This window comes from Octopus bimaculoides, chromosome 25 (genome assembly GCF_001194135.2).
Source record: "Octopus bimaculoides isolate UCB-OBI-ISO-001 chromosome 25, ASM119413v2, whole genome shotgun sequence".
Classification (NCBI taxonomy): Eukaryota; Metazoa; Mollusca; class Cephalopoda; order Octopoda; family Octopodidae; genus Octopus; species Octopus bimaculoides.
Genome location: NC_069005.1, coordinates 29,474,571 through 29,486,091, shown reverse-complemented (window position 1 = coordinate 29,486,091; position 11,521 = coordinate 29,474,571). Strand labels below are relative to the sequence as shown.

The 11,521-nt window shown below is 38.3% G+C and overlaps 2 protein-coding genes across 3 annotated transcripts in view; one reads left to right on the top strand and one right to left on the bottom strand.

Moving 5' to 3' along the window:
* Positions 1-4,248, top strand: part of LOC106871690 (INO80 complex subunit E) — a 14,276-nt gene extending 10,028 nt beyond the window's left edge. Inside the window, exons 6-8 of the mRNA XM_014918298.2 lie at positions 248-320; positions 1,767-1,932; positions 4,107-4,248. Of these exons, the coding sequence (XP_014773784.1) occupies positions 248-320; positions 1,767-1,932; positions 4,107-4,185 (318 nt within the window). The 3' untranslated portion in view covers positions 4,186-4,248. The remainder of the gene's footprint in view (positions 1-247; positions 321-1,766; positions 1,933-4,106) is intronic.
* Positions 4,249-5,428: 1,180 nt separating this feature from the next.
* The window catches only part of LOC106871689 (uncharacterized), an 11,852-nt gene continuing 5,759 nt past the window's right edge, over positions 5,429-11,521 (bottom strand). For both annotated transcript variants that reach the window (XM_014918296.2, XM_014918297.2), the window contains exons 2-8: positions 11,228-11,284; positions 10,737-10,929; positions 9,905-10,095; positions 8,917-9,052; positions 7,977-8,158; positions 7,639-7,773; positions 5,429-6,993 (exon numbers count right to left, since the gene is read on the bottom strand). In XM_014918296.2, the coding sequence (XP_014773782.1) occupies positions 6,175-6,993; positions 7,639-7,773; positions 7,977-8,158; positions 8,917-9,052; positions 9,905-10,095; positions 10,737-10,929; positions 11,228-11,284 (1,713 nt within the window). In that variant the 3' untranslated portion in view covers positions 5,429-6,174. The remainder of the gene's footprint in view (positions 6,994-7,638; positions 7,774-7,976; positions 8,159-8,916; positions 9,053-9,904; positions 10,096-10,736; positions 10,930-11,227; positions 11,285-11,521) is intronic.

The following is an 11,521-nucleotide window of genomic DNA, read 5'->3' as shown; positions in this document are numbered from 1 at the left end:
ATATATATATATATATATAAGCACCAAAAGATGAAGTTGTTGTTGGAGTCGGTTCCAGGCAAAGTCTTGGTTGGTCAGATCTTTTCGCTGATGTAGGTAATTTCTAGTGAATCGCAAACATCAGATAGAGTGATCTGATTGCTAAATATTCCCACTGCACATTCATGCAGTTCACATTATTCATGGGTTGTTTTTGTTTTCCTTTTTTTTCTTCCATTCCTCCACACCTGTTCCTTGCATTTGGCAGCCATCTCCCTTAGTCACACCAGAAAATAAAAAGAAAACCAAAACTGCAATTAAAAAATCAACCACAAAATCAAGTAAGTCTTTTGGTTTATTTTCCTTTGTTTTACAAGGTCATATGACCTGCCAGAAACTGCAGCTAAATGTTCCTCAAATCATATCATTTGACATCATATTTCTGTTGAAATATCTTGTTTTTATTTCAATTAATTTTGGAAATCAGGAAGAATTTAATAAAGTTATTTTATCAATATTAAACTGATATTTGGAGAATAAATTTACCTGAAATTTTAAAATGTGAAGCAGGAATGGTCCCAAGCAGGTTGGCATTGAAAAAGTTAAGAAAGGACATATTGGACAATGTAGATGTACATATACCAATAAATGGAATGGCCATGGTTGGAAGGCTTTTGAGCATGATTCAGCTCTGTTAGAACTAACTTGGGACTAATCAACAGCAAAAGTAACCTTTTAGCAATTTAAATCAGCCATATCCAGCCCAAGGTACATGGCTCAGTGGTTAGAGCACCAGGCTCACAATCGTGAGGTTGAGTGTTTGAGACCTAGACCAGGCTGCGTATTGTATTCTTGAGCAAGTCACGTTACGGGGACGTAAACACACTAGCATCAGTTGTCAAGCGATGCAGGGGGGACAAACATATACATACACATATATATATAATATATATATATATATATATATACGACAGGCTTCTTTCAGTTTCCCTCTACCAAATCCACTCACAAGGCTTTGGTCTGCCCGAGGCTATAGTAGAAGACACTTGCTCAAGGTGCCACGCAGTGGGAATGAACCCGGAACCATGTGGTTGGTAAGCAAGCTACTTACCACACTGCCACTCCTGCGCTGTATATTTACAGATTCTTCGCAGTGTGGTCTATTTGAAAACTCAGTGCCACACAGAACAAGATGTCACACTGCTCTCTCACACACAAGGTGTTCCAATGCGATCGGTACTGATTCCTGTCTGCAACAGATTAAAGAGATGACAGGAATAATTTCAAATCAAATTTCTTTTTTTATGTGTCCATAGCTTGCTTTGGGCACAACAAATGGAATTTCTTCCAGTACATTTCCTCTATACTGAGCAGAGCCATTTATCTGATGGTAGGAAAGACTTATCTACTTTCTTGCTAGCAAAATCATTTTTTACTTTTCTCTTCGCTGAATTTGCTGTTGTCTTGCAGTAAATCTGCAGAAATGTCCAAGGTTTAGAGAAAAGAATGCTTGTATAGCCGTGTGGTTAAGAAACTTGCTTCCCAACCATTTGATCTTGGGTTCAGTCCTACCGAGTGACACCTTGGGCAAATGTCTTCTACTATAACCCCGAGCCTATAAAAACCATAAAAATGGTTATGAGGGTCCACCTGAGTAAAATAGGAATCAAAGAGGTCCATAGGCAAAAAATGGTTGAGAACCACTTATCTAATTGATTCTCTTTTACCTGTCGACTGTCTTCAGTGCTGTGTCTTACTGTACCATTGTCTCTTTGGATTATGTCCAGGTACACCCAAAGCCCCTGAACCACAACCTGAAAGAATTGCTGGCCAGATGACCCGGGAGGAACTAGAAAGACATTTGGAGTCTCGACAGCATTCTTTCGGAATTGAGAAAGCACCTGCCAAGTTACCAATGGAAATATTTAGCAATGAAAACTCTGATCCTGACAGGTGAGTGACAATCAAACATCACTGTATTTATCCCCACTTAAGCATGGATGTTCTTTTAGAACAAGACCCACTGTATTGGTGAAAAGGAGAAAAGAATGGTAAAGGATGAGATAAATTTCAATGATTTTGTGTTGTGTTGTGAAATAATGATTTCTTGCATTAGCATGTAGGATGTGTTTGGTTTAATATACCTACTCATGGAGCCCATAGTAAAAGGGAAAGACGGTAAGTCGCTCAAGGTAGCTGAGAACTTCAAATACCTTGGTGCGTGGACATAAAATACTGAAAAAGACATTGTAGCAAGGAAAGCTCTTGCCTGGAGCACATGCCATAAATTGAGAAAGGTATGGAGTTCAAAGTTAGCAAGGAAATTGAAAGTGAGGCTGTTTCTGGTAACAGTGGAGTCTGATCTTCTATGAGGGGCTGAAACATGGACGCTCACTAAAGCATTGAAGAAGCAGTTGGACGGTTGTTATACGAGGATGCTTAGAATGGCATTCAGTGTCTCCTGGAAGAGTCATACAACAAATGCTGACACTTATACCAGGGACTACCAAAAGTAACATTGAAGATACAGCATAGAAGGATGAGGCTAGCTGGACACTGCATCAGACATACCGATGATGAAATTGCTAACAAGCTGGTGCTCTGGCAACCAACAGACGGAAGAACCAGGAGAGGAATGAGGAAGACGACTTATATCGACAACTTGCTGGAGGATTCTGATATGGAAGGGGTACAGGAGCTGAGGACTGTTATGGAAGATTGAGATGAATGGGGAAAAACGTGTGGAAACAGTCTTGGGGCATCCTGGGGGACGACCTAGATAGACAACATCTTAAGATGCTATGGTGGAGATAACATTAGATGGCAAGTAAGTTTATATATAATTCACCATCACTAAAAAATGATGGAAGGTGCAGGGACACCAGCATTGCTAGAAATAAAACTCAAAGAACTCTAACCACAGAAGTACATTTTCTATTTACTCACTCACTTGTAGTAAGTAGGTCATCTCCCCTGTCAGTAAATAGAAAGTGCTTCTGTTTTTTGACTCCTATTTCTAGCAATGCTTGTGTTTGTTTAGTGCTGTGGTTCTTAACTGAGGTCCATGTAAGATTTTTGGGTGTCCATTCAAGCAAAATAGGAATTTGTAGTATTTTGAGAGTCCATAAAAGAATGTTACTTTGGATGTATTTCTTGCAACAAAGAAAACGGGTTTCTTTCTCTAATGTTCTACAGAGTTCAACCTACACAATTTAATGTGTGAAGAAACGAAATAGGAATTTTGAAAGAAGGATCTATAAAATTAGTTTTTGATCTTCGGGTGGTGAGGGTGTCTGCCAGAATAAAATAGGAATCAAAGGGGTCTATAGACAAAAAATGGTTGAGATCCGCTGACTTAGTATTGGGTCATCACAAATAATGCAGTTTTTTCAAAATTAAGATAAACAAAGTTCTTTTTTAATCTAAAATATACTCTCCTTCATTTTCTACAATGCTCTTCCATCTATCTGGTAGACTTGCAAGGCTCCTCTTCCAAAATTCACTTGTCCACGACAAAAAACACTCCTCCAGTACTGTTCTGACCTTGTCTAAAGAATTCATATTCTTTCCATCCAAATGATTTTGAAGAGTGCAGAATAAATGATAGTCAGATGGTGCAATGTTCAGCAAATATGGTGGGCGAGGCATTGTTTCCCATTCAAACTGCTCCAGTCTTTGGAATCTCATCCTCACTGTATGTGGCTGTAGTTTCCAGCTTTGAATTTCTGGAACCACCATTGAAACTGTCTTACGCTTATTGTCTGGTCCCCATATACTGCATTAATATTCCTTGCACTTTTCATTGCATTGTTGTCTTTATTGAACCCATAAAGCAAAATATGCCAAATATATATATATACAATGAGTTTCTTTCAGTTTGTGTCTACCAAATCCACTCACAAAGCTTTGGTCAGCCCAAGGTGCCACACAGTGGGGCTGAACCCGGAACCATGTGGTTGGGAAGCAAGCTTCTTACCACAGAGCCATGCCTGCACCTATGTGCATGATTAACATTTTTTTTTTACCAACAGCTTAGCGATGGGTAAAGACATAAATTTATAATTCCTTCATTTCTAATTCTCTCTACAAAAAATAAACGCGTTTCTCTTTCCGTTTTCTTCTGCCAGTGAAACCGCCCAGGATGCCTCAGGATTGTTGGGTGATGTCGACGATGATGCTGAACTTGTGATAGATGCCCCTCAATGACTTCAACTTTTATACAGTTTTTTAAAATATATCTTTTACAATAAAAATTACTTTTTTTCTAAATTTGTTTTTCTTTTGACTTCAACGATACACTAAATAGCTAATGTGTGTATATTTATATACATGTGGGGCGTGAACACATGAATGAATACGTGTGTGTGAAGTATGATTTAGGTAATTATTTTTAGCCCCATTTAGCATTCAGATTGCTCTATCAAATATTATTTATTCCCTGATTTGAATTAATCATGGATTATCTCACAACTTTGAGATTTCAATCATCATCATCATTTAACGTCTGTTTTCCATGCTGGCATAGGTTGGAAGGTTCGACTGGGGTCTGGGAAGCCAGGAAGCTGCACCAGGCCCCAATCTGATCTGACAGTGTTTCTACAGCTGGATGCCCTTCCTAATGCCAACCACTCAGTGAGTGTAGTGGGTGCTTTTTACATGCCACCAGCACAGAAGCCAGTCAAGGCGGCACTGGCATCAGCCACGTTTGGATGGTGCTTTTTACATTCTACTGGCACAGGGCTCACAACTACAATTTGATGTTATTTTTAAACTAACATTGTAGGGTGGGTGTGAAGAGCCAAATCTGGCCAGTTTGAACATATGACTGGTAGAATACTTGGGCTAGACAGGGCTGCTTTAACCCTTTAGCATTTAAACCAACCATAACCGGCCCGAGTATACAACCTGTTTTATGTTCAAACTGATTAGATCAGACCTCTTATAGCTGTTCTACAATGTCATTCTGAAAATGCATAATCACATCATTGAAATCTTAAAGCTATGAGATAATACCAAGTTATTTGAAAAGAAACACCTACATCCTCTCAACGATTAGCCAGAGACAATTTTTAAAATGAGAATATCTGAAATAAACTTGTGCTCTCACAAACGAGAATACTAAAAATGAACCTGATCACTCTCAAAAATTAAGTAAAAAAAAAAATAAAAACAGGAAAAATAATCTAGAATCCTTGTCCGGTACTGGATCGATCCCCAAAATCTAATCAGTTCATGCCAGTCACGAGACCAAACATCACTGGAAGTTTCATCCATATCCATCCAGCAGTTCTTGAGACATCTTGTCTACAAACAAACACAACTGAAAACAATGCCTTTGCTAAGGCGGAGGTAATAAATAAGCATTAGATTTGACAGAATAATCTGAACACTAAATGGTTAATCTAGCAATTTCATTCTCATCTGAAATTTCGGAGTAAAACAAGTCAAAGAAAATAAATATTCTTTATTTACACTGTTTCAATGTGCACGGATCTTAATTTGGTATTTTAGTACTTCTCTTTTCTACATGAACCAGACAGGACAAAAGGGAAGAAGAATAAACCTTAATTGAAGGAAGGTTTTTTGTTTTTGTTTTTTACTGTCAGGACTGGGAGTGAAGAAGAGATGCAGTAAACATGTAATGCTGAGTTAGTTTCCCCACCTCCCTCTTGGTTTGATATTCTGTTTTGGTTTGACTTTCTGTTTTCCAAGTGTACATACAAATATTACTGTCAGATACACAGAAAACAAAACAACATACATACACAACACATGTACAAACACACACAATGTTTTAACATATGAGGTAAAGAAGAAATTTCAATATGAACCAGAGAGAATCTTTCTATAGAATTACTTGTCTGATAACTCCGAAATCTTCCCCTTCAATTAAATTCTGAACTGTTGAACATATACACCAGCTTTCCTGCACACCTTGCACACCTCAACACATTTGGGACTCTCACAAGATTAACTTATTTGTTTTGTGAGTCAACTTGATAAGAAATTCCCATTTGTTGATTAAAAAATTCATTTTTTTTTTTTTAAAGCTCATTAAATGCAAGACTGTGTAGAAAGCTTCAGACTGTACTGAATCGTTAACAATCTTTAGTGAAACATTACAAGGCATGAACCCCAGCTCCTCTCCATTTGGAACATTTTCTTTTCTTTTCTTTTTGTTGTAGTGTTTGTTATTCACGTTTCAGTGCGCAGCCGTTTGTTTGGGGGTTCAAAGTGGGGTTTTGGTTGATTAACAGGTATCTCGTTTTTGCTTGGGGTGTGAATTATACTGACGACCTGAACCTCTGTCGCTGTATCAGTTTTAGAACCGCTTTTCTCCTCTTCCGTACTTAGCTGCTCCTGTTGTGGATCAATCACAGTAGTCTCATTGTTCTCGGCTTCGTTGTTAGTGCTACAACTGACAGCCTCGTCCATTGTCGAAGCACATATGATCAAAGGCTCGCTCTCCATCCCACTACTTTCGTTCGGTTCATTCTGATCCGTCGGATCTTCAGACGAAGTTATGATTACAATGTCGTCGTGGACCTGGCCACTATGAGAGTGAGCCGTTTGTATACGGGCTACAACATTGTCTGTTAAATAAGCTATATGTTCCTGTTGATGCTGCTCAAGGCTCTCTGCACTGTTTACCTCGACTGCGACGTGGGACTGATGATGCTGTCGCAACGAGGATGCTGTCTCGTATTCTTCGCTCTCTACCTGCTGCTCCTGCTCGCATCCGTCGTCGGCAACAGCAGACGAAGTCAGCAGAGTGTCCGATTGAGAAGATGTAGTCGACGTGGTCACTATAGTAGTGTCGGTCAAGTGAGACGGTAGATTCGATAGGTAGGTGCTGCGTAGCTGAGCCAAGTGTTGGTTCAGTAAGTTCCGATGTTGCACCTCCATGTGTTCAATTAATTCAGCAACTGTCTTCTCTGCTGGTGGACAAAGTTGATTGATCAACTCCTGTTCTCTCTTCTGGTAATTAGAAAGTTCTTTATTGAGCAATTCAATCTGAAAACATACAAAAACAAAATTGTTTTTAAACCGAATTATAATGTTTTGCTATGAGTATAGTATTACACAAGGAAACAAGTTGGCACATAAGATGAAATGCTTAGTGGCATTTTCTCCAGTTTTATGTTCAAATTATAAGGGGTCACCAAGTATTGACTAAGTTAAATAGTCTAATACTGGGGCTTATAAACACTCGACAGAAATAAGAAGGGTTTATCATATGCATGGGACTCAAACTCACACCGCTATGTATTTGCAACATAGGAGTATGTTAATGTAAATGGTAGCACACTTGTTGCTAATACATAAAAGTGTGGGTTCAAGTCCCATGCGTACGGCAAACCTTACTTTTTTTTCCATCAAGGCCTTATATGCCTTAATATGAAAACTATTTAACTTAGTCAATGCATGATGATCGCTTATAAAAAATATTATTAATTAAAATAGTGTTATTTCTTTCCCCCACCCCACGCTAGATAAACTGCTGACACGAGAAATGAAAAGACATTGGAGTCATATTTGCAGAACTTCCTAAATGCTGCATGATCTTTTATGTGGAATGTGATACAAAATCCAACATAGCATTCCAGTGATTTTTCCATTCACGCGGAGATATATATGGAAGTCTCTAACATTGCTTACCTGTAGCTTGAGTTGCTCAATTTCTGCCTTGAAATCTTGTTCCTGTTGAGCTTTGTCGAGTGCCAATTGATCGTATTTGTCTTGAAGCAATGCATACTCTTTTTCTGAGAGTTTATTATTAAATATTGTTACGTCCTAGGATCCAAAATATAAAAACCAAAGCAGATGGTATAACAAAAGCCAACAAGAATTACAATTTGTATGTATATATGTTCATATATTGTGTTATGTCTGTTTACTATGCTAGCATGAGTTAGATGAAAAAGTGTATGTCAAAAGTAGCTAATGCTATTAGTCAGAATACTGACAAAAATGTTTGTAAGATCTCTCCAACTTACATCATTCGAGACAATTTGAGTGGTGAAGGAGTTGTTGATGTCTGTGATGTCTTCTTTAATGATCATGATTGTTTGGCTGTCTGTCGTGTCTACTGTCTCATTTGCAGCCACAGATACGTGCACAGCTCTGTCGGGGGACTTGCCGTTGCTCAAAATATTATTTGATGTCCGACTTACGTAGGCTGCAAGAGGGAAAAAAAAGCAAAAGATTATAATGAAATAGGAAAATAAATATCAAGAAACATAGAAACATATGGATGAGGACAGCTGCATAAAAAAAAAGTTCCAAGCTGTAATTGTGGAGGGAACCTGTGGAAAGGGTTGACCCAGGAAGATGTAGGATGAAGAAGTGAGAAAGGATCTTCAGGCGCTGGGCCTCACTTAGGAAATGACAAGGAACCAGGAGCTGTGATGATCTGCTGTACTTGAGGAGACACATCAACCTAAGTACAGTTGCTGTCCTCTATATATACAGGCTTGTCCTTTACAGGTGCCGGTGCTGTGGAAACGTACCCATGCCGGTGACATGTAAAAAGCAACCAGCACACTCTGTAAAGTGGTTGGCATTAGGGAGGGCATCCAACCAACAATGCACCCTTTATGTGGGCTCTCAGCCTGCCAAAAATAACAGTCAAACTTCTATTAAATCATAACCTATTTTAAATAGGGAAATGATGATATCATGGACTCCAATAAGTAATGTAGTATTAGAAATAATAGACGTGATGATCATGGCTGGGAGGCTTTTTTTTTATTTTTAACATAGGTCTGTTCTGTCAGGGCTGTACTTCGAGTTATATAACTCCTGCAGTCACCTGCTACTGGTGGGTGCCTTGTGATGTACAGTTGCTCTCCCAACCTCAATCCACATGAGCAACATATACTCATGGGGCTTTGGCCCCTCCTATACAGAGAAATGAAACTATTTACGACAACTTACTGTTCTGTTCATCTGTGTTAGGACTTGACAATATGGCTGCTTCTGTAAGAACTGGATGGATGGATACTTCTTCTTGACTGATTGTGTGAGTGGCGGCTTGGTCTTCAGCCCCTGCGTTCGATGCTTGAGTGACTTCCTAGGATGAAAGAAAAAAAATGGCGGAGATACAGACTGGACACGCAAAAGCATGATAACAATTGGAAGCAAAGAGTCTGGGGTGGAGGAACTTTACAGACCCATCCAACCCATGTGTCCACCTCTATCTCTGTTTCTTATCATCTGTTACACTCCTTTCATACTCTTCTGAACTTAACAACTCACCCCTCTTTCTGATCCTCTATCCCTAGTCTCATGCTCTCTCTCTTATATTCAACTTGTACTTCCAGAATACTCCTTCACCATATCTCAATCTCTTTCCAGTTGAGGAAACCATGTACTTCCTCTCTAGCAAGACACCTGCACCTGTCCCCTCGATCATAACTTTTTTCTATTTTACCTGAATATCAAACTAATACACCTTGTGTGCTGTTCCCTCACCTGTCTCTATCTTTTGTTTTTTGTTCATTTGCACCATATCATAATTTAACCTCTCAACACCTGGTATAAAGCCACTTAACTTGACAATACCCACCCACCGCCATTCAGCTGAAGAAGCTTGTCTTGCGACTTACTTGGTGACCCCGTTAGTCCTACTGCTACAAAACTAAAAAGAAAAAGCAGCCAGTACACGTTGTAGAGAGATTGGCATTGAAAATGGTATCCAGCCATAAAAACTATGCCAAAGCAAAACCTGGCGCAATAGATTCAGTCAACCATTCATGAAAATGCACAACCCAACAAGCTTTGGCCCAGTTTCTGTCTACCCTGTGACATACCTCGAGTGACTAACTTGAATTAGCCACCACCCCCACTCCTGCCACTTCCCCCAACTCTAAGCTCAAATGGGAATAAATAAAGAAAGAAGACACAGAAGATTCCTTCGACTCACCTGAGCAATCTGTATTTGGAATGTTGTCTGTGGATTTCTAAAATGTGTTTTATAATGTTTTATCGCCTCATCACGTCTGTTGAAACCATTACGGCATTTGTAACAGTGCCAGTGTGCCCTCTTGAACTTCTTCTCACCTTTGATGATTCCTACTATGTCACAGTGGTCACAGCAGCGTAAAATCTTTAAACCTGTCACAGCAACAACATTGTTAAAACACAAAACATTAATTAAATAAAATATAACATGGTGGTCGATAAAGCATAGTTTGATCATTAAATACTGTAGTGCTTAAATCCTCTCAGACCTGGGTCCCTATGTCTTAACTTTACCCTTCATCTGGGCTCCGGGACAGCTTGACAGAAATTGGTGAAGCCTGAGGTTGCACCAGCTTCCATAGTCTGTTTTGGTTTGGTTTCTAGGGCTGGATGTCTTTCCTAATGCCAACCACTTTACAGAGCATACTGGATGCTTTTTACGTGGCACCAATACCAATGCTTTTTAACATGGAACCTTGGTTTTAAGATCTCAATTCTGTTGTGGGCAGGATATATATATATATGTGATGTGTTTATCTTGGTGTCCATGTTTGATATCTTCTCCCAACATACGTAAACAAACAACCAGTGTTGGTTTATAAAGAGACAGATAGAATAAGTACCAGAAGTTTTAAAAAAAAACGTTAAGTGCTGGGATCAATTTGTTCAACTAAACCCTTTAAAGGTAGTGCCCCAGCATGGCCAGCCTCTAATTACTGAAACGAGTAAAAGATAGATAACGGCTCTAAGAAATATTTGCAAATTTTTTAATGGAAAAAACAGAGCAACATTACCAGCAAATTCTATCCCCTTGTCTACATGTTTCACTCGGTAGTGGACTTTGAGAATGACAGGATCTTGATAGGATTCGGACTTCACACAAAATGGACAATGCATATGAGGATTTTGATTCGAACACGATAAATCCAAACACATGACTGGGTTAAAATTGGTTTCAGTTCCTTTGATCCTCACACTTGGGTGAGTCTGAAATGAAAAAGAAAGAAAGAAAAAGAGATGATGTTAGTGATGACGATGATGATGATGATGATGATGATCCTTTCTACTAAGGATCTTCTCACTCAACTGAGTGGAGTAGTATTGAGGGAGGTGGCTTTATGCCAGGTGAGGAGTAACTTAAAGTATGCTGGGAAGAGGAGACAGAAAAAGGAGTCAAGAAGGTTGTTTTGAAAATAAAGCAGATATTTAATTAAAAAATATTTAGACAGATATATAGATAGATAAAACAATAACAAAACAATTAATAAATCATAATTAAACAAACCTTGATATTGTTATTCTTGGGAATTTGTGTCATTATATTGGTTGAAGGAAGGTGCCCCTGGAAGTACAGATACACAGTATAAATATTTTATATACATGCATATACATACATACACACACACAATATATATGCATTATATATATATACACACAATATATACATTATATATATATATACATTATATATATATATATATACATTATATATATATATATACATTATATATATATATATACATTATATATATATATACATTATATATATATATATACATTATATATATATATATATATA